The 21,821-nt window shown below is 35.7% G+C and overlaps 2 protein-coding genes and 2 non-coding genes across 7 annotated transcripts in view; 1 reads left to right on the top strand and 3 right to left on the bottom strand.

The window, feature by feature from the left end:
• UBN2 (ubinuclein 2) overlaps nt 1-21,821 on the bottom strand; it is a 70,865-nt gene that overhangs the window by 25,798 nt on the left and 23,246 nt on the right. For all 4 annotated transcript variants that reach the window (XM_012767973.2, XM_012767975.3, XM_012767977.3 and 1 more), the window contains exons 6-13: nt 20,207-20,693; nt 13,241-13,311; nt 9,439-9,568; nt 6,906-7,024; nt 5,499-5,612; nt 4,428-4,571; nt 3,006-3,056; nt 62-104 (exon numbers count right to left, since the gene is read on the bottom strand). In XM_012767973.2, coding sequence (XP_012623427.2) covers nt 62-104; nt 3,006-3,056; nt 4,428-4,571; nt 5,499-5,612; nt 6,906-7,024; nt 9,439-9,568; nt 13,241-13,311; nt 20,207-20,693 — 1,159 coding nt within the window. The remainder of the gene's footprint in view (nt 1-61; nt 105-3,005; nt 3,057-4,427; nt 4,572-5,498; nt 5,613-6,905; nt 7,025-9,438; nt 9,569-13,240; nt 13,312-20,206; nt 20,694-21,821) is intronic.
• On the bottom strand, nt 472-534 carry LOC142873184 (U7 small nuclear RNA). Its single transcript, XR_012921227.1, has one exon. It is a non-coding gene; the product is annotated as a U7 small nuclear RNA (small nuclear RNA).
• Nucleotides 8,247-8,363, bottom strand: LOC142873118 (U5 spliceosomal RNA). Its single transcript, XR_012921168.1, has one exon. It is a non-coding gene; the product is annotated as a U5 spliceosomal RNA (small nuclear RNA).
• On the top strand, nt 16,683-17,023 carry LOC105873222 (large ribosomal subunit protein eL42-like). Its single transcript, XM_012767978.2, has one exon. The coding sequence runs from the start codon at nt 16,709-16,711 to the stop codon at nt 17,021-17,023; it is 315 nt and encodes a 104-aa protein (XP_012623432.1). The 5' UTR covers nt 16,683-16,708.

The following is a 21,821-nucleotide window of genomic DNA, read 5'->3' as shown; positions in this document are numbered from 1 at the left end:
TTAAGAATGTATTTCAACATTCACTAATTATGACTAATTAAAGATTTGGTTCAATACTTACTTTTACTTTGGGTTTAGGTGCAGGAATCACCTTTTTCTTTGCCCTAAAAGGTTAAAAGAGAGGCCATTTTAGTATCAGTTATTTCACTCATTAGAAAACTATAACATAGAGACTCTTAATTATGTGGGTAAACAATTCCTTCTGCTATTTGGAAAGCTCTTCGGGTGGACTATATATAAATGCTCAGTTTACATATGAATACACAGCAAAAAGCTAAACAATTAGCATAAAATATGAAATGTAGATGACATTTTAAAAAACTTAAATATGAATACATAAAACATAACATCACTCAAAACAGGCTAACAAAGCTGTCTAAGGAGACTTACTTCAAAAAACTGGTAAGAATCTACAATTATTTGTAGAAAAACAGAGCTTCAAGGAACTTCAAGCTCAAATTATTTATGTTTTTGGGTCTTCCGGTGAGGACCGGAAATCATGCTAGACAAATTCTAAAAGAGCTGTTAATACTTTCAAGCTCAAATAAAATCTTGCCAAGAAGTTGTGAATGAGATTTTACTTAAAAGAACTTTTTAATGTAAAAATTCAAATAAAAAAATGTCAAAATGACACTGGGAAAATAAAGGTAAGAAAAATAACTGTGGAACCTTAGATCTTTTAGAAACAAGTGAGAAAAGGTTTGAAGATTTAAAAAAATCTTCTGAGTCCTATATAGTAAAAGAAAGTACTCAAGTGTTTGTTAAATAATTAAAGTATTGATAAACTAAAATACCTTACCTTGCGTAACTATTCCTACTTTACTAGGTTAAAATGTCATCAATTAGATTAACAAGTATCTTGATTAAAACTGTCAAATTACAACTCCATTAAGGAAATAGTAATTTTCAAAGTTTGGTTTTCATAAAAAAAAAAAAAAAAAAAAATTAGGCAAAAGACTTCCAGCCCCATCTAGACCATAGATTTCTACTTTTTGGTACAAAACAAAAATAAGTGATGATAATGAAGCTTTAAAAAAAAAAAAACTGAGGGAGAGGACCTACATTAACACCTCTAGAATTAAAGGAATGAGTTATTTATACCAGAATTGTAATGCGTATGTGGGTTTAGAACTACAGTGTCCCCCCTTTATCCACGGTTTCAATTTCCTATTTCAGTTACCCACAGTCAACCAAAGTCTGAAAATATTAAATGGAATATTCCAGAAATACAGATATTATATTCAATTTTATATTACATAACTTTTACTATCATATATTGTTTAAATTGTCCTATTTTATTATTAGTTATTCTTGTTAATCTCTTAATATGCCTAATTTATAAATTAAGTATATACTATCATAAGTACATATGCATAGGAAAAAACATAGTATATATAAGATTTGGTACTCTCTGTAGTTTCAGGCATCCACTAGGGATCTAGAAACATATTCTCCAAGGATAAGGGGGGACTACTGTTTAGGGAAATTAAAACCATAAGTACTATTGATACATATATATATGTATATAAAATTTATTTGAAGAATAAGAAACCACTTGCAACAAAGTAAACCTACAATGTATGAAACCAAACTACTTAAAATTTACATTCAAAAAATGAGAATAAGAACTAAAAACCACAACCAACTCAATACATCCTTGATTATATACAGTCGACCCTTAAACAACACAGGTTTGAACTCACGGGTCCATTTATATGCAGATTTTCTTCAACCTCTGCCATCCCTAAGACAGTAAGACCCTCCTCTTCCTCAACCTACTCAATGTGAAGACAACAAGGATAAAGGCCTTTATGATGATCCACTTCCACTTAATGAATAGTAAATATATTTTCTCTTCCTTATGATTTTAAAATAACATTTTCTTTTCTCTAGCTTACTTTAAAAATACAGCGTATCATACATATAATGTATAAAATATGTGTTAAAATGTACAAAATATGTGTTAGTGGACTGTTTAAGTTATCCATAAGGCTTTTGGTCAACAGTAGGCCACTAGTAGTTAAGTTTTTGGGAAGTCAAAAGTTATACATAGATTTCTGATTGCATGGCAGTTGGTTTCCCTATGCGAGCAATGTTCACGGGTCAACTGCACTAACAGTGTGTCCTTCCCCCAAACTAAAAAATTCCTATACAACAATATACGAGAGGAGGAATTTTATAATGTTGCCCAAAGGATGTTAAACAGAACTCTTAGCAGAATACTGACTTAAAGCATTCAGTAACTTGCTAATTTTTAATTTTAATAACACTAAAACCACACTTATAGGCTACAGAGAAGTAATTCTAAGCTGTAGATAAAAATAAAACTCTTGCAGAGTTGATCAATATTCACCCAAAAGTTTAACCACAGAAAAAAACCTGCCTTTGAATTGTATGTCTGGGGATAAGAGATCTTTCACTAGTAATTACATCACTAAGGAAATATTCAGTTTTGAACAGAAGGAAGGACATGAAGAGTAGGTTAATTTTGTGGCATACAACCCTCTGTAGGGCATGGAAGGTCAGTATGTATAAGGATCTGTCCTAGGAAGCTCAGGGGAGCAGAGGGCTGTGGGTTACCTATACAGATGGCCATGAAGAGGTAGAGAAAAAAGACACAAAGAAAAGACTGGAAGATGGCCCAGGTACAAAGAAAAAAAGACACACAAAAAAGACTGGAAGATGGCCCAGGTACAAAGGAAAACCCCTGGAGCCATCTTGCTTCTAGGGCTCCCTACTAATAGAATCCCAGGCTGATATGTGTCACAATATGGATTTAGTAGGTATTTAGAGAATAGTCTGACAACTATTTCAATAGATAAATACGTTCTGAGGTCCAAACAGTCAAAATGACTGTTTTTTTAAGATGGTAATAAAATGGAGATTGCCTACGTGTACACTGAAGTTCTACTTCAACTAGCATTTAATAAATGATACTTTTGTTTCTTAAAGCACATAATGTGAATAAAAATAAATGAAGCAATCTGGAATCTGCATTTACTCACGGAGCAGAAGTAAGATGGTTATGTACACTTCGGCTTTCCTTAAAAAGCATTCTGGAAAAATTAAAAGGACACAGTTATTTTTTATAACAGATAATATGATAATTGTTTTATGTATTTTTTAATCACTTGACTTTTATTTTTATTTTTTATTTTTATTTATTTTTTTTGAGACAGAGTCTCACTCTGTTGCCCACGCTAGAATGAGTGCCGTGGCGTCAGCCTAGCTCACAGCAACCTCAATCTCCTGGGCTCAAGTGATCTTCCTGCCTCAGCCTCCCAAGTGGCTGGGACTATAGGCATGCGCCACCATCCCCGGCTAATTTTTTGTATATATATATTTTTAGTTGGTCAATTAATTTCTTTCTATTTTTAGTAGAGACGGTGTCTCACTCAGGATGGTCTCACTCAGGGTGGTTTCGAACTCCTGACCTTGAGCAATCCGCCCACCTCGGCCTCCCAGAGTGTTAGGATTACAGGCGTGAGCCACCACGCCTGGCCTTGACTTTTAATAGTCTGTTACGTTGTAATGGTACAAATATACTCAATAATGTATTTTGTGGAGAGTTTTATATTACCTCTATTTATTGAAATCTTTTAATAGATCAATAGATCCTTTTTGTTGATTTAAGAGAGAGCACTCTAAGATTATGGGTTGAGATAGACAAGTTTATCAATTTTTACATTCTTAACTCTTGAGGGCTACCTTTAGTTTCTTGAGATATCACTCCCTATACTGACTATTTTCAGCAGAACCTAAGGCTGTGTCTCCTTTCCTATGCTCTAAATCCCTTATTCAGTTCCTTATCTGTACATTACCCATATGAAGTCCCCCAACCAAAGTTCAAAATCCTTTGGAAATCTTCTTCCCTTCCCTTTTCTCCACTAGCAAATTGAGGTGCAAAAAAGTAAAAGCACTTGATAAAAAAGTCACCTTTATGCCTATCTCTACATCTCTATGTCCACATGACTAATTGGTTTATCTTTTTTTTTTTTTTTAAATTTCACCGTATTGTGAGTGTATAAATGTTTCAGTTACATATATTGCCCTTGCCCCATCTGGGTTAGAGCTTGAAGCATATCCATCCCCTAAACAGTGTGCACTACACCCATTAGGTGTGAATATTCCCATCCCCTCCTCCCTATACCCACCTGCCCGATACCCGATGAATGTTACTACTAAGTGTGCACATAGGTGTTGATCAGTTAATACCAATTTGATGGTGAGTACATGTGGTGCTCGTTTTTCCATTCTTGTGACTTTTAAGTGTTTGACATTTTCAAACCAAAGATCATCTAACTGTATAGGATATTGGACACATATGTTCTTAGCAAAATCAATGTCACACATGTGTATGTCTGTGTGTCTTTAATAATAGCAATAATAAGAAAGTAAAATAAAATCCAGGAAGTCACATTTCTTACCTTGCCTGCATCCAGCCCTTAGGCCACAAGGGCTTCACCTCTGTCTCCATAAAGGATTTAAGATAATCCTCAGCAGATTGGCTTTTATTTGGCTCTAACTCATAGCATCCCAATTTGATCTCAACAAGGTTACATAACAAAGCTCTAAACAGATTGAAAAAATATGTATATAAATCTGACTATAAAATTATAGAAAATTAAGTTTGAAACACATTTTTTGAAAAGCACATAATTTTTTTTTTTTTTTTTTTGAGACAGAGTCTTACTCTGTTGCCTAGGTTAGAGTGCCATGGCATCAGCCTAGCTCACAGCAACCTCAAACTCCTGGGCTCAAGCGATCCTCCTGCCTCAGCCTCCTGAGTAGCTGGGACTACAGGCATGTGCCACCATGCCCAGCTAATTTTTTATATATATACTTTTAGTTGTCCAGATAATTTCTTTCCTTCTTTTTTTTTTTTTTTTTTAGCAGAGACGGCGTCTCACTCTTGCTCAGGCTAGTCTCAAACTCCTGAGTTCAAACCATCCGCCCGCCTTGGCCTCCCAGAGTGCTAAGATTACAGGCATGAGCCATCATGTGCCAAAAAGCATAAATTTGACAGCAATAATACAGAATATTATCTAAAGAATTCAGAAAATGACATGAAGATAAATAATGTTTAACATACATTATTCATTGCACTATAGTCAAACCCTCAATATGAAGAAAATTTCCTTTGATAACTTTAATCAAGGCACTGAAGATTAAAAGCTATAGGTCTCTACTTGGGGTATAAAAGAATTGGTAAGAGAGATGACTACAGAAAGCCTACTGAGCATTTCGCTTTCTGAAACCAGTATGACTTATAATATTAGAAGGTTAGATTATAAAAAGTATTACAATGTATCTGAAAATAAGTGATAATATTCTAAGGATATTAGGACCAAATTAATTTTCTTTTGAATATTTTTTCCCTCAATACTAATCTTTGGTTGCTTCCAAACTAGTTTTATATTTACCATAGATTATTTTTGCTAGGAATCTTACTTCTGTATTATATATGTGGCTAAAAGTAGAAACTTATTAAATCTTACCTGATGGTGTCATCCCAGTGGAATTTCTTTCTTGGTCCTATGACACGTTTCCCCGGCTTCTCATCATCATCTTCCTCAGATCCATTTTTTTCTCGTTCTTCATCTGTTTGCAATCTAAAAATGAAAAACATCTTATGAAGCAAAGTTTTAACCCTACATAGCCTATAATATGCTCCATAAACACTTGCTGAATTGCTTAATCGGCAATTAACTCAACTTTAAAAACTCTGAAAATTACTATTTCCTTAATGAAGTTGTAATTTGACAGTTCTAATCAAGATACTTGTTAATTTAATTGATGACATTTTAACTTAGTGAAGAAGGAATATTCCCACAAGGTGAAGTGTTTTAGCTTGTCGGTACCTTAATTATTTAACAAATACTTCAGTACTTTCTCTCACTATATAGGACTCAAAAGATTTTTTTAAATCTTCAAACTTTTTCACACTGGTTTCTAAAGGGTCTAAGGTTCTACAATAATTTATTTTACCTTTTCTTTTCCTCTTGTCATTCTGATATTTTTTATTTGAATTTTTACATTAAAAAGTTTTTTCTCTAAGTTAAATCTCATTGACAGCTTCTTGGTATGGTTTAATTTGAGCTTGAAGTTCCTTAACTCAAATGACAAGGTAAAGAGGATCTACCTTTCCACGTAATATTTTGAATTTGGAGGGAGTTATAAAGTAGTTTGGTAAATAAGGTCTTTGGCCTATAATATAAAGGCACAAACACTCTCATCATTTAGGTCAGGAAGTATTTGTGTCCAACCCTAGCTATTCAACTTGGCCAAAATGTGGTATGTCTGACTGGTGTCAGTTCTTGCTTTGCTCGTATCCACATCTGTAATCAACAGACGTCTTTTGCCTTTGACTCCAAAGCAACTGAGTGGGAAGTGACATGCCATTTAGAAAACATTCAATTGGCCGGGCGCGGTGGCTCACGCCTGTAATCCTAGCACTCTGGGAGGCCGAGGCGGGCGGATCGTTTGAGCTCAGGAGTTCGAAACCAACCTGAGCAAGAGCGAGACCCCATCTCTACTATAAATAGAAACAAATTAATTGGCCAACTAATATATATAGAAAAAATTAGCCGGGCATGGTGGCGCATGCCTGTAGTCCCAGCTACTCGGGAGGCTGAGGCAGGAGGATTGCTTGAGCCCAGGAGTTTGAGGTTGCTGTGAGCTAGGCTGACGCCATGGCACTCACTCTAGCCTGGGCAACAAAGCGAGACACTCTGTCTCAAAAAACAAACAAACAACAAAAAAAAAAACATTCAATTATGTCATGTCAGTAGTGTATATGGATTTCTACTTGAATATGAGGTCCATGCAACACCAAAATACCAACCCCTAACAACTAAAAGTAGTCATCAAATGCAAAAGTCAGCCCAAATAGAAGAGATACATACTTGGCACACTTAGCTTGACTACGAGCCTGGCAGTCCTCCTGGTATTTAAATAGCTGTTCAGGCATGACATTGCTAACAGCCAGTTTCAGTTTTTGCAGAGGTTCTCTTAAACGATCATCCTGACAAAACAAAACATACTAAAAGTTTTTTTAAACATATTTACAAAACTTGTTTTGTAAGCCGATCCTCAAAAGATAAAATTTGTTTTAGATATTGATTACACATTTGAAATAGCATATTAAAATACAGACAGCACTGACTTTTCATAATGTACACTAGATATAAATTAAGATGACGACCTTTCTCAGTCAAGAAAAGCCCCAGTTTTTGCCTGTTGCCCTAGCATAATTATTAACAGTGCTCCTTTACACTCTTTTTTTTTGAGACAGGGTCTTGCTCTGTCTTCCAGGCTAGAGTCGGTGGCTTCATCATAGCTCACTGCAACCTCAAACTTTTGGGCTCAAGCAATCCTCCTGCCTCAGCCTCCCCAAACGCTGGGATTACAGCATAAGCCACTTGTGCCCAACTCCTCTACACTCTTAAAAATGCCTCAAGAACACTTTAACTATAATACAAATGATTAAATAGAGGAAAAAAAAATCCACTTTAATCCCAGCACTTTGGGAGGCCAAGGCAAGAGAATCATTTGATGCCAAGAGTTAGAGATCAGCCTGGGCAACATAGCAAGACCCTGTCTCTACAAAAAAAAATGTTTAAAAAATTAACTGGGCATTGTGGCACATGCCTGTAGTCTTAACTACTTGGGAGACTGAGGCAGGAGGATCACTGGAGTCCAGGAATTTAAGGTTACAGTGAGCTATGATCATGCTATTGCACTCTGGCCTGGGTGACAGAGTGAAATCCTGTCTCAAAAACCAATAAATAAAAATTCTACATTGTAAAACTACTACTGGCTAATCCCTTTATGATGGGGAGCCAGTACCATAAGAAGAAACACTGCTGTGGAACACACAATTTGGATTGGGTGACTAACAGGATGTTGGCATCCTGTTCTCTCAGTTATTATTAGTAATTGTGATTTATGCTGCAAGCAAAAATGCAAGATCAAGGTCAAAGTGAAAGAGGAACCTAGAAACTCTTATCCATGTGGATTCAGGGCAAAAAGGAAAGCAAGTAGGTTTGTATCTGACAGCTTTAATTAGCCAATTTATTATTTTCATTTTACAAATAACAATGTATATATGTAACTATTTAAAACATACTTTTATCACTATCACTGTTGCAGAATTATTATAAGACTTTGCTTTTCTTCACAGAAACAACTGTTTTTATTTATTTATTTTTTTTCTAATTTTTTTTATTATTATTATTTTTTTACTTAGCCTTGCCTAAGCAAGACTTCAAAAAATTTGGTTACCAACTCATAACTGTTTCTCTCCACGGAAATCTTTAGTAAAAGGCGAAAGATTTATTCGTTTTGAAGAGAAACCAGAGTATAGAAACAACTGTTTTTAAAATGTGATTTTTGGTAAAGAGAAAGATTTTTAAAACACAATTAATATTACCAATAAGCAATTTAACCTAGTCCATGCATACCAATTAATATATAACACATATGACAGTGTCTGCTATAAAATCCTATTTTTAAAAATGTGAGCATCAAGTGTCATAGCTCCTAAATGATCACTTTTAAAGAATTATGTAGCTGAAACTGTCTGGAAACAACCCAAATATCCATCAACGATAAAACGGACAAATTAATTGGGATATATTCATACAATGGAGCACTGTACAGTAAAAAATGAATGGATTTCTACTACATATGGACATAACATAAAATTGAGTTACATAATATTGAGTGGCAGAAAGTTTCAGAAGAAAACAGTATATCTCTATATGGAGCTCAAAAATTATGCAAAACTAAATCATATAATATTTAGGGATACATATTTATGTGACTAAAACTATATAAAGAAAAGCAAGGATAAATGTCTTTCTTCTATAGCCAAAAGGATATTAAATAACTTCAAACATCACACTTCAAATGTTCCTTAAAAAATATAATCTGCAAAAAGCTGATTTTCTACTTCTAGTTCTTTTTTTATTAGTACCCATTTCTGTCATGTGAACTTATGGCAGTAAGCTCCAACTGCCAATGTCTGAAGGAGCCACGCAAAGGCACAAAATCTGAGACTTCAAACAAATTTCATTTGTTTATTAATTTGCTTTAAATTGAAAAAAAAACTATAGTTTCTCAAATCAAAATAAGCATTTTATTAACAAATGTGAAAGACAAAAAAAAAAAAGAAGTGAGTACTGATATAAAGAATTATGTTTGTCAGAGCACACCTTAGAAATTCTACGGCTTAGAATACATTTTTTTCTCATAAAACCTATCAATTAAAGTATTTGCTTTCAGGGGATCTAACATATCTTTAATAATCTCTTATGGTTATTATAAATACATACAATATGACCATAAAGCAATTAAGATGCAAAGGCCCCAGTCAGAAACAAGTCTCTACCTTCCAGGTTATGAGACCCCAAATGCAGATATTATTATTCTTCTTACCTGGACATTGAGATGTAATTTCTTCAGACGTTTTACCAGTGTTTCTTTATTGCATGGCACAAAAGCTTCAAGGTGGGAATACACACCACTACGAATGACAGGGCCTAGTTCTTGTAGCTGTAACTCAATGCTGACCAAAAAAAAAAAAAAAAAAAATCAACAATAAACCATATAGACTTTCTTTTAGGTGACACCACATAAAGCAAGAAGGCAAAGGCAGTTGATTGTTTTCATTTTATTTTTCCATGATTTCCTCCATTTTTTTTTCTTTTTCTGAGACAGAGTCTGGCTCTGTCACCCCAGCTAGAGTGGTGTAATCACAGCTTACTGCAACCTCGAACTCCTGGGCTCAAGTGATCTTTCCTGCCTCAGCTTCCCAAGTAGCTGGGACTACAGGTGTGGCTAATGTGCCTGGCTAATTTTTTCTATTTTTAGTAGAGATGGCGTCTCACTCTCAGCTCAGGCTGGTCTCGAAGTCCTGACCTCAAGTGATCCTCCCGCCTCGGCCTCCCAGAGTGCTAGGATTACAGGCATGAGCCACGACCTCTGGTCCTAGTATTCTTCATGCAAAAAAACCCCACCCAATAACTACTAATGCTACAGAAAATAGTTCAAGTCTAGTTTAAAAGCAGAATTTATATGACCACAAATAAGGAGGCAATAAGGCAATACCTTTTTGGTGACGGGGCAAAGTCTAAATTTTTGGGTAAAGCTCAAAAAATCCATCATTAACCAAAAATTTATTTCCTCAAGGAAATATTATACTACCACTCTCTCTCCACAACAACTGCTACCTGAACGTGTCATAGTTTCACTGAGTTCCTAGAGTATTCTTTTCCTTATAAGTGTTTGAAAAAAGTAAAGATTCAGAAGAGGTAAAGCCCTTCTAACTAAATATATAAGCTATCTTACCCATCTTTGTTTCTTTTATTGTGTCTGTACTACACAAACTATATATAGTATTTAATAGTTTGTCAATTCATTCAAGTTCTCCAGTTCCCATTTCCACTTAAAAATTAGGTTTTTGAGACAGAAAACAAGTTATTCAATGTGTATTTAGCCTAATAGCTATTTTTTTTTTAAAGAGGAGAATGGTTTGTAACAGCCATCATATTTTCAGCTGGACACACCTACTAATAAATAATTGAGGTGTCTCCCAACATGGAAGACATTTTACCTGGCAGCTGCTACTGTAGAAAGATAAGAGATGCTAATTTGAAGGTCAAGACCAAATTGGGGCTCTTGGCAACAACCTATGTCTAAATCATCACATTCTATTATAGGAGAAGGTACAGGCAGACTTAAGTATTTCTCATAAATGTAAGATGCATCTGAAAATCCAATAAATAGCTTTTTGGGAAGAAAAGAAACTCTATCATATCTAATGTATCCATAACTTCTAAGATATACTGCAATTTCAGAAAAAAAAAAAAAAGAAATATGGGAAAATTATTCTCCCTGCAATTGGTAATAGAAAATTCTTGGTATTAGAAAAGCCAGACAGACAATTAAAAATGGCAAAAAGTTTAAGAACTGTAAGAACCAGAGGGTCAAATGCAAGGGTGCATATGGAATATAATCACTATGACTGTGAGGTTCTGTGTATAAACATTTGGCAACCAGTATGTGGTTAAATCTTTATTAAAAGTCTAGACTTTAGGTAGGAGGCCTTTTAGGCTTGCTCTATTATTAAAAATTAGTTGAGCTAATATAAAAAAAATAAAAATATAAACTCCAACTACTAAGAGATGACAGGTAAGGACAGACTGACACAATGACCTACTTATAAAAGTAAAAAGGTTAACTCAGCTATAGGAAAAGCTGACTCTCTGATGAGAATACAATTGGTAAGTCCTTTTATATTGAGATTCAAGTCACTACTCATTCACAAGTTCCTTAAAGGAACATCTAACAAAGAGATGGCAACTAGGTCTCACTGCAAGCATCCAGTACCAGCTCCAGACTACCAGTAATACCTACCTGTCTGGAGCAATTTGTTAGGCAGAAATGTGTTCGGCTGAATCAAGATCATAGGCAAAGAGCGTCACAATTTGTTAGCAATGTCTGCTTCATTCAACAGGGAACAAAATCAAATCAGCATGTTGTGTATTTGTTGATCCAGATCAAAATTCAACGAAGCAAAAATAAACAGGGTTCCCCCATTCCAGCAAATCCATCCCTTTTTTTCCCCTAGCATAGGAAGCAATGGTGAGGCAGAACCAATACGCCTAGATAACTACACAGGAATTACTATCCCTAATAATTATGTCCCATATGCCCTTAGAACAACAACTCAGTTCAGAAAAATAGCGCATGTTTGTGCAGGAATGTGGAAAAAGAGGCTGGGGTAATAAGAAAGTGACTAAAAGGGAAAAAATTCAACACTGAACACCGGGACTGGAGGCACAGTGGAACTGGAGGCACACTCTCTGTGAAATAAAAAGTAGATGGGCTCCAAAAAACTAGAAGATTTAAGATATGCATGGGAGGAACGAACAAAGAAGCCTATTAATGAAATGCCGTATTCTGCTTATTTGAGATGCTATGTCCCAATGATAGTCTTTTGACTCTCCCAGAGGAGAAATAGTTGTTCTCTCTTACAGAAGAGTAAAATAAAAGAGAACAGTCTCAGTCATAAGAGAATGAGCTGATCTAGTACACTCAGGGCTCTCAGGTGGGAAGAAAAAGAAGAGCTGGTCAGATCCCTGATTATAGAATCTGGGGCAGCTCTAATCAGTGATGGCTACACTGTCATTGAGTCTTGGATTTTAAAAGGGGGGCTAGGGAGCTAGGTAAAAGAAGGTGGCACAGCCAGGAAGCATTTGCCTGGCTTCTAGGCAGACAGAATGAATCTGAAAATTCCTGTCTAAAATAAATAAGAACAGAATGAGAAACGTCTCTGCCACCATACTAATAGCACACTATGTTATGTTTTCTGAGTTTATGTTTAAGTACTCCAGGATAATAGAGATTGTAATTAATTACAACACTTATCAAGACCAGTGAACCAATCAGTCTTTCTTCATATCTCATGAGAAACTATCTCCATTATGTATTTAAAAGTCAGGAATCATAGCATTAGAAATACTGCTTTCCTGCGTCTTTCTATATGATGCTACTAAACCACCAAGAGCAGGCATACATTATTTTCATCAGAAAGGAGTAAAATCTGCTGCTTTCCTCGTGAGCACTTTTTTGCCCAGTTCTGTAGCCAATTATATAACTGATTCCTGCAACCAATGGTTAATATCTACCAGCCAGTATGTTTACAAGTATGGCTTATTTGACCACAATCTTAGAACCTACAGCTTCATTAATATCAAACTCAAAGAGTGTAAAATTATGGCTAAGTTACATACAAGTTCATTTAAACACAATCTGTATCATATATTGGCACTCATTTTTCTCATTCCTAATCTAACTTCTTTTGTTTTCTCCACATTACCTCCATCATATCTCACAATCCTGACTTCTTTAAGAAACCACACTTTCCAATTGGCTAGAAAAGCTTTTATGAATTATAATTAACCCCACTAGATATCAATGGAATTATTTTCCCCATGTATAAGTAATGAAAAGCAGACGGAAAATCATGCCAAATCTAGTGGTCCAGCAGAACCAACACACTGGGAAGCATAATTCTGCTAAGAAACTAACACTAATCATATATGCTGTAAGGCTGAAAAGAAGAGCTAATGCATGAGACTAGCCAACCACTCAGCATCTGTCTCTCAAAGGCCTACTACATTTTAAAATAAATCATTCTTAAGGTTTTTTTTAGTCAAAGAAGAAAATTACTTACTCCAGAAGAATATTATTCATATCCTGTGTAAAGAATTTTTTCCTTCCTTCTTCATCAAAAAGTTTGGCAGCCTAGAGAAACATAAGAAAGATATCACTTTCAATAAACAATTATTTTTTTTTTCTTTGAGAGGAGGTCTCACTATGTTGCCCAAGCTGGTTTCAAACTCCCGAGCTCAAGTAATCCTCCTGTGTAGCTGAAATTACAGGCAGGTACCACCACGCCCTTCTGCAACAAGCGATTATTGTACTTTGAGACAAATATCTAATGAAAAAAACCAAAGAACTTCCTATCAGTAGGCTACCACATGAGTTGTGATCAACAGGCAGACAAAGCTATTTGAGAGATCCAAATTCAAGTGGATATTGTGTAAGTTTCCCACAGCTGCTATAACAAATTACCATAATCCTGGTGGCTTAAAACAACAGAAATTTATCTTCTCACAGTCTAAGGTCCAAAATCAGTATTACTAGGCTGAAATCAAAGTGTCAACAGGACTGAGTTCCCTCCAGAGACTCCAGGGAACAACTCATTCCTTGCATCTTCTACCTTCTAGTGGCTGCTGGCATTTCTTGGTTGCAGCTGTAGCACTGCAGTCGTCAAGGCCAACATCTTCAAATCTCTCTTCGCCCTCCCTTCACCTGGCTGAGAATTCTCTGTATGTATAAGATCTCCTCTGCTTCCCTCTTCTAAGGATACACATGATTGCATTTAAGGCCCATGGGATCTAAGATAACACTCCCATCTCAAGATCCTTAACTTAATCACATATGCAAAGATACCTCTCCCCCTTTGCCATATAAAATAACATGCACAGATTTCAGTATTAGAATATGAATATCTTTTGAAGGCCTACTACAGGTATTTTAAAAAATCTGTAAAATTTATATGACCCTAAGAATATGAAAAAACAAAAGATCAATTCCCATAAAGGTTAAAGTTCTTTAGAATTAAATAGAAAAGACTTTTAGATTTAGTATAGGTCACAGTAGGATAAGTACAGTTAACATTAATCAACTGTAAATTTCAAAATAGCTGTAAGAAAGTAATTCAGAGTAAAGAAAAGAGAAATACTTAAGGTGATGGATATTCTCACTTAGTCTGATTTGATTATATGAACACATCAAATTATTACATGCACTCCCAACATATGTACATCATAATATGTAACCAAAAAATAGTATAGGTCAAAGAAATGTAAAGTCCAATCATGTGATCAATCCAAGTTGAAGTTGCAGACATCTATGAGTAGACAAAACAATTTGGTAATATATCTAACAAGAACAGAGATTCCATGACTACATCCTTAAGTTATGGAGTCATTGACATAATTGTAAATAGGATTCACTGTACTCCATCAGGATTACTGACCAGAATATAGTCAACAATCCAGCTGAAATGTGTGGCTGGAGGCAAAAGGCTATATATGGAGGGAGGATAACATCACATATGGTCAACAAAAAAATTTGTAGGGGGGGAGAGGGGGAAAGGGCATTTTTTGAAACCTTAAAATTTGTGCCCCCATAATATGCCGGAAAAAGAAAATTTGTAGAGTTGGTAACCCCCGAGAGGAAGCTAAAAGCCAAACATATAGTGAATAAGTGAAGTAAGATGGAATTGATGGTACACTGTTGAAATAAAAGATTTTTTAAAACATAATTTAACTGATAATGGGTGAAGGGAAAAACAGTATTTAAAAAGAAGCAATGTGAATAATAAATTAGTACTGCCTATTTTTAATAGTTTCAATTATCACAGATCATAAAAAAGTATGAAACTGAAAATTAAGTAAAAATACTTATAAGAATTTTTGATGATATTTCAAACTTTATAACCTTAAGTTTTTGTTTTCCCTAGTTATGGAAAATCAGATTTAGTCATCTAGTAGTCACAAATGTGTATGCATATAAACAAAAATGTCCTACAATACTTATTGGCCTCACTTTTGATGTATTGGTACATATATCTATTTTATTTCATTTTCTTTTTTTTTAGTGAGACAGAGTCTCACTATGTTGCCCAGGCTAGAGTGCCATGGCCTCAGCCTAGCTCACAGCAACCTCAGACTCCTGGGCTCAGGCAATCCTCCTGCCTCAGCCTCCTGAGTAGCTGGGACTACAGGCATGCACCACCATGCCCGGCTAATTTTTTCTATATATTTTGTTGGCCAATTAATTTCTTTCTATTTTTAATAGAGACAGGGTCTCACTCTTGCTCAGGCTGGTTTCAAACTCCTGACCTTGAACAATCCTCCCGCCTCAGCCTCCCAGAGTTCTAGGATTACAGGCGTGAGCCACCACGCCCGGCCTTTATTTCATTTTTTAAAAATGCTGGTTTTTACCTAGTAATACTAATGTGATTTCACAACCCACTGATGGATCACAACTCACAGTTCAAAAAACAAGATATTATTTGTTTCCATACTTGTTTACTAAAGAATAAGCTCCTTGAAGAGCTATGATTTACTTAGCTTTGTATCCTTGGTACCCAGGTTAGCATCTATCACAAAGTAGTTAAAACAAAATTTAGTATATATATCTTTGTTTCATATTTGATACATACATATAATATCTGTATTTATCTCAATTTTCCTAAATTCACAAAATGATACGCACAAGACTTTTTAGTGCTTTGGGTGTCTTGTATATTTTTACTATCCACAAGTTTATTAATTTTTGCTGCCATCTCCAAGATAACAGAAAGCAGATGTCTCATTTTCTACAAACATTACTGATTGTCTAACAATGTGTCTGACATTTTATTTTACACTATATAATCATCACCATGTTTAATCTTCATAACAGAAATTGGTATTATAGCCCTCATCTTATAAACAAGGAATCTCAACTTTAGAGAGACTACATGATATGCCCCCAAATCACACTGCTAATGTGTGGTGGGATCCAGGATTCAGACCAGCAGCTTTCTGACCTCAACGGTGCAACACTGCCACCCAGCAAAAAGACACTGGCCAAACTGGGTTCTATGTAATTAATAACAATGAAAAAATTAGCCAAGGTTATTATCAAAGGATAAGCGCAAATTAATTAAATAAGCTTAAGAATAATATTTTTATCACTATGTTTCCTACCTTAATCAGATGACCAAAACCAAAGTTTGTAAGTCAAGATAGTCTACAATAATCAGTTAAGGCAAAATTTACAAAGGAAATCACAAAGATACAGTGCACTTTGAGATCCATGAGATGTAAAACATGGAGAGACCTGATCCAATAACCCGAGCAAGCCATACGCTGTCACTCTACCAAGTTATTTGACAATTTTACATGCTATAACTAGAAGCAATTTTTTTTTTTTGTCAAAGCTAAGCAGTAGCAGCAAATTTTTGAGATGTGCTTCCTAGAGACGATAAAGATTGGGCATGGGGGAAGGAGGCAGAAATATAGGAATAAAGTCAGAATTAAAACTTTAAGAAAGGGCTTTCGTTGCCGATAGCGCGCACGCAAACATGGTGAACGTTCCTAAAACCCGTCGGACTTTCTGTAAGAAATGTGGCAAGCACCAGCCCCACAAAGTGACACAGTACAAGAAGGGCAAGGATTCTCTGTATGCCCAGGGAAAGCGGCGTTATGATAGGAAGCAGAGTGGCTATGGTGGGCAGACTAAGCCGATTTTCCGGAAAAAGGCTAAAACTACAAAGAAAATTGTGCTGAGGCTTGAGTGTGTCGAGCCCAACTGCAGATCTAAGAGAATGCTGGCTATTAAGAGATGCAAGCATTTTGAACTGGGAGGAGATAAGAAGAGAAAGGCAATAAAATCTTGATGTTACGTTAATTAAAAAAAAACAAAAAACAAAAAACTTTAAGAAAGGGAATCAAAGAAAGGCAAGAGGTTAAACAGTGGAAGAATGCAGCAAAGTAAGAAAGAGCAGCAAGAAACAGCTTATCAGACAGACATGAGCATTTTTGCTGAATATGAATTCCCATTTCCTAAAGAAAATGTATCATCTCATATTTCAAAGAAAAATATGGAGAATTCACGGGTATCAGTAAGTAAAATGAATCTTGTTATTGATAATTTCTTACTAAGGGGTTGGGAAGAAACCGTATAAATCCTGGCATAACTACTGAAGAGCCGGATGATATTTTTTGATATGAGACATGACAGAGCCTTAGAAGATTGAAACACATTCATCACTAACCAATTTTTGTTTAGGGAGTGAGCATGAACATAGAATACAGCAGAATATCAGCCACAGGGACTAATGGTCCTAACTTTAAATCCTGGCTCCACCACTTAAAAATTATGTGGCCTCGGGCAAATCATTTAACCTTTTGAACCTAGTTTCCTCATCTGTTAAATGGGAGAAATACTACTTACTCACATGATCATTGGGAGGATCAGACTATGCAGTACTCAAAATCTAAAAAATCCAGTCAGGGCCACTGTCTCCCGAGAGGTGAATGGGGCCTTGGGAAGCAGTGGGACACAGCAGCACTGTACCCAATCACAGGACTGGTTTTTGCCTAATAAAAATAGCTATTATTATTAATACTAATAATTACATCTTGAAAACCTGAATCACATCCCTAGCACTATTTATTTATTTATTTATTTTTTGAGACAGAGTCTCGCTTTGTTGCCCAGGCTAGAGTGAGTGCCGTGCCATCAGCCTAGTTCACAGCAACCTCAAACTCCTGGGCTCATCCAATTCTCTGGCCTCAGCCTCCTAAGTAGCTGGGACTACAGGTATGCACCACTGTGCCCGGCTAATTTTTTCTATATATGTTTAGTTGGTCAATACATTTCTTTGTATTTCTAGTGGAGACAGGGTCTCACTCTTGCTCAGGCTGGTTTCGAACTCCTGACCTCGAGCAATCCACCCGCCTCAGCCTCCCAGAGTGCTCACAGGCGTGAGCCACCGCGCCCGGCCCCTAGCACTTTTTAAAACCTAGAAGAAACGAAAGGTTTTAGAGATGGGGCAACACAGGATATCAGAAAGCACATACTCTGAAGTCACGTGAATGCTGGTGTTTAAATTCTGGCTCCATCGCTTACTAGCTGTGTGGCCTTGGTCAAGTTATTTAACCTATCTAAACTTAAGTCTCTTATCCATAAAAAGGAAATAATATATATACTTCATACATAAAGTTGAAAAGATTAAATAAGAGATCTATTTGATTAATAAAACTACAGATTATATACTTTTCAAAAAAACAAGCACAGAAAATAGTAAAAGAATGACAACTAAGGAGGAGGGAACAATAAAACAGAATATAAAAGAAAATGTATAAAGACCAATTACAACAACTGAGGTCAGATAAAATCTTTTGTTAAGAGAAAAAAGCCTCAAATTAGGTCAATAAACAAATTTTCATTTCTATTCTATCTATAAGAGAATAAGCTAAAATAAGGGAACTCAAAAAGACTGAAGACAAGCCAGGCCCAGTGGCTCATGCCTGTAATCCCAGTACTTTGGAAGGAGGCAGAAGGACAGCTTGAGGCCAGGAGTTCTAGGCTACAGTGAGCTATTATCACACAAATGCACTCCAACCCGAGTGACAGAGTAAATGCAAATGATGGGGAAAGTTCTACCAAGCAAAAATAAACAAAGAGAAAAGAGTCTACAGGAAAATCACACAAAATTAAAAATCATCATAATGAAGATATAGTCATCAAGAATTCCATGAACCAAATAACCAGCATAGAAATAAACAGCAAAAACTATGGTAGAGACAAGTTATAACTAAAAGAAACAATGGCAATGAGATATTTTAACACACTTCTCTAACTCCTGGATGGATGAAGTAGATTAAAATAAGTAAAAATATAAAGGATCTAACTAGTAAGTCAAGACCTCAGAAGAAACACTGAAGAACAAAAAATAGAAAAAAGTACAGGACTGAGAAATAAAATCCACGAGCCAGTTGTTGGAAAAATTAAATAAATATCTTGTTCTTCTAATCAGATATTTAAAATTCAGAAAACGGTTAGCAAAACAAATATAACACAGAGATAGATTAATAAATTTTAAAATATGATTTAAATAGAGAACTCCTAGGAGAAAAAAAGCAGGTTGTAGAATAAGCCCATACATTACAATCCCATTAACATTCATACATTCATTCATTTATTAATTTAGAGACAGGGTCCCACTCTGTTGGACAGACTGGAGTGCAGTGGCCCAATCATAGCTCACTATAACCTCAAACTCCTGGGCTCAAGCAATCAATCCTCTTTCCTAAGCCTCCTAAGTAGCTGGGACTATAGGCATGCACCACCATGCCTAACTAATCTTTAAAAAGGTTTTGTAGAGACAGGGTCTGGCTATATTGTCCAGGCTGGTCTGAAACTCCTGGGCCCACGTGATCCTCCCACCTAGGCTGCCCAAAGTGCTGGGATTACAGACATGAGTCATTGTGCCCGGCCTGTATTACTTTCATAATGGGGGGGGCCCCAAAATGACTAAAATATGGAATAGTTCAAACATGCTTAAGTAATCAAAAAAGGACAATTTAAGCAAGGTTTGGCACATTTTAAAACAAAATATGTGAGATATATAACAGGATATGCAGCTAGTTAAACAAATGAAGATTATGAATCTAAATCAATCTGGAATGTAATCTATTTAAGCAAGCTACAAAGCTCAATTTTTATGTTTGTCCCAGTAGGAACACGATGCACGCTTACTAAAGCTGATTAGCTGGAAAAATATTATATAAAATAACTAGATGTCAACACAGTTTGGACCAAGTTTAGGTACACTTCTACAATGTTACTGTAGTCTCTCTTCTTCACTGTATTTATGTAACTATGTAGCTCATAAAAATTAAATCTATGAAACCTATGCAAAAAATACTTATAAGGTAAATAGCCAATGCCTAAAAGGAAATATAAAAAATAGGAGGTTGTTAGAAGGATTGTGGGTTATTTTTGTCTTTAAAAGAAAAGCATTTATTGTTGTATTTTTAGAGCAAATAAAAGTCAAGAGAATTATTACACTTACTACACGCAGGTCTTCGATACGTTTCTCAAGAAGTACAGGTAGACCCTCTGGGAGTGTAGGTACCACCTTGGGCATAACCTGAGAGGTGTAGGTTGGCTGGGTGGTGTTTCCATTTTCTCCCCCTGATTCAGATAGGGGGCTACCATCAGAAGCAGCATCCAGTAATCTGTCCAAGTCGAAATGATCTAGCATCTCTAGGGCATTTTCAGCTTCCTGAAATAGTTCATGTTCATTTGTGCTAACAAAAATGGGAAGGTCTGGATCAGTGCTGTTAAGATTTAGTTCCGGGATGTCATTCCCCAGTGCTGCAGGAGCACAGGGAGGTTTATTCAGAGAGGAGGGTGATAAGGTCACTGGGATTTTAGGGTTAGAGTCCTTCTTTAATGCATCCTTCTCTTTCTGAAATTTTCGTATCATGGCAGCTATAAGAGAATCTTTATAACGTTTCTTCTTTTTTTCAGATTTGTGTGAATTTAGAGCCACAACTCTGTGAAGAAAAAAAGTGATTGAATAGGCTATGTGATTTCATTTTTTTTAAAATGATCTTTAGCACTTTAACTGAAAATAGAGTCGCCTAACAACCAGCCAAGTTCACATCATACATCTCCAAATGGCACCTCCAGGTGGCTTGTGCTGCAAACTGCCAAAGAAATACAAAATCCACTGTCTTTATCTGTGAGCCTTTACTCACTTCCATGTAGTCTTCCTAGACCCTAATCTGTCTGCTACAGCCTTCTGATTATGTTTCTCTTTCCATACTAGAAACAGCCATGTTAGGCAATCGGACAGGTATGTGTAACTTTTGGTGATAATCTTCTCCCTAGAGGAACAGTGGGGAGGATCTCAGTTTAACTATCACTTCCCTCAAAAAAATATTTTCTAAATCCTATGGCCTATGCTTCTATGTGAACTACAGAATCTAAAAGATCATTAATACCTTAAAGGTAGGCCCATATTTCAGTCTTTGTTATATACCCAAAACCTACAACAGTGCCTTAAAAAAATAAACAGGTACTTAATAAATATTTGCTGAATAAATAAGTTATAAAGTTTAGAAAATAAATTCAATAAAAGGCATTACTTGTAGCCTATGTTTTCAAAGAAGTTTACCTGTAAATAATGAACATTTAAGACAACCATTAGTGATATATAGCTTTTTAAAAAATGATTTCTTAATGACTCAAGGTCATGATTAATGACTGTAATCCTATGTTTTGGAGGGGAGAAATATCTCCCTACATTGACATTCTGGATACTGATAGCCCTAAATTTAAATATATCTCCCAGTTAAGGAGAGGAGGAAAACTCAGCCTCTCATAAGTGTCCTTCCCTTAGCTCTGTGAAAAAGGCCCTGGAAGTAGAGGCAATTGGTAATTTTTGATTCTATGGTACAAATATTTTATTCTTCTGACATAGGCTTTTGAGAAATTTTACTTGGTTTCTAGCAGCACCATCATTACCTAAAGTCACAAGTGTTAAAATAGCTAAAGAAAATCAATGAATTTTTTTATATCATTACAGCCATAAACTGTTTATGTATAGGCTACTGCTATTCCTCAATCCCCAAATAGCGAAGCTTAGTTTAGACAGAGTCTTAGACAGAGTCTCGCTTTGT

Source organism: Microcebus murinus, chromosome 9, assembly GCF_040939455.1.
Source record: "Microcebus murinus isolate Inina chromosome 9, M.murinus_Inina_mat1.0, whole genome shotgun sequence".
Lineage (NCBI taxonomy): Eukaryota > Metazoa > Chordata > Mammalia > Primates > Cheirogaleidae > Microcebus > Microcebus murinus.
The sequence above is the reverse complement of the archived record's forward strand: the minus strand, read 5'-3'. Positions and strand labels throughout refer to the sequence as shown.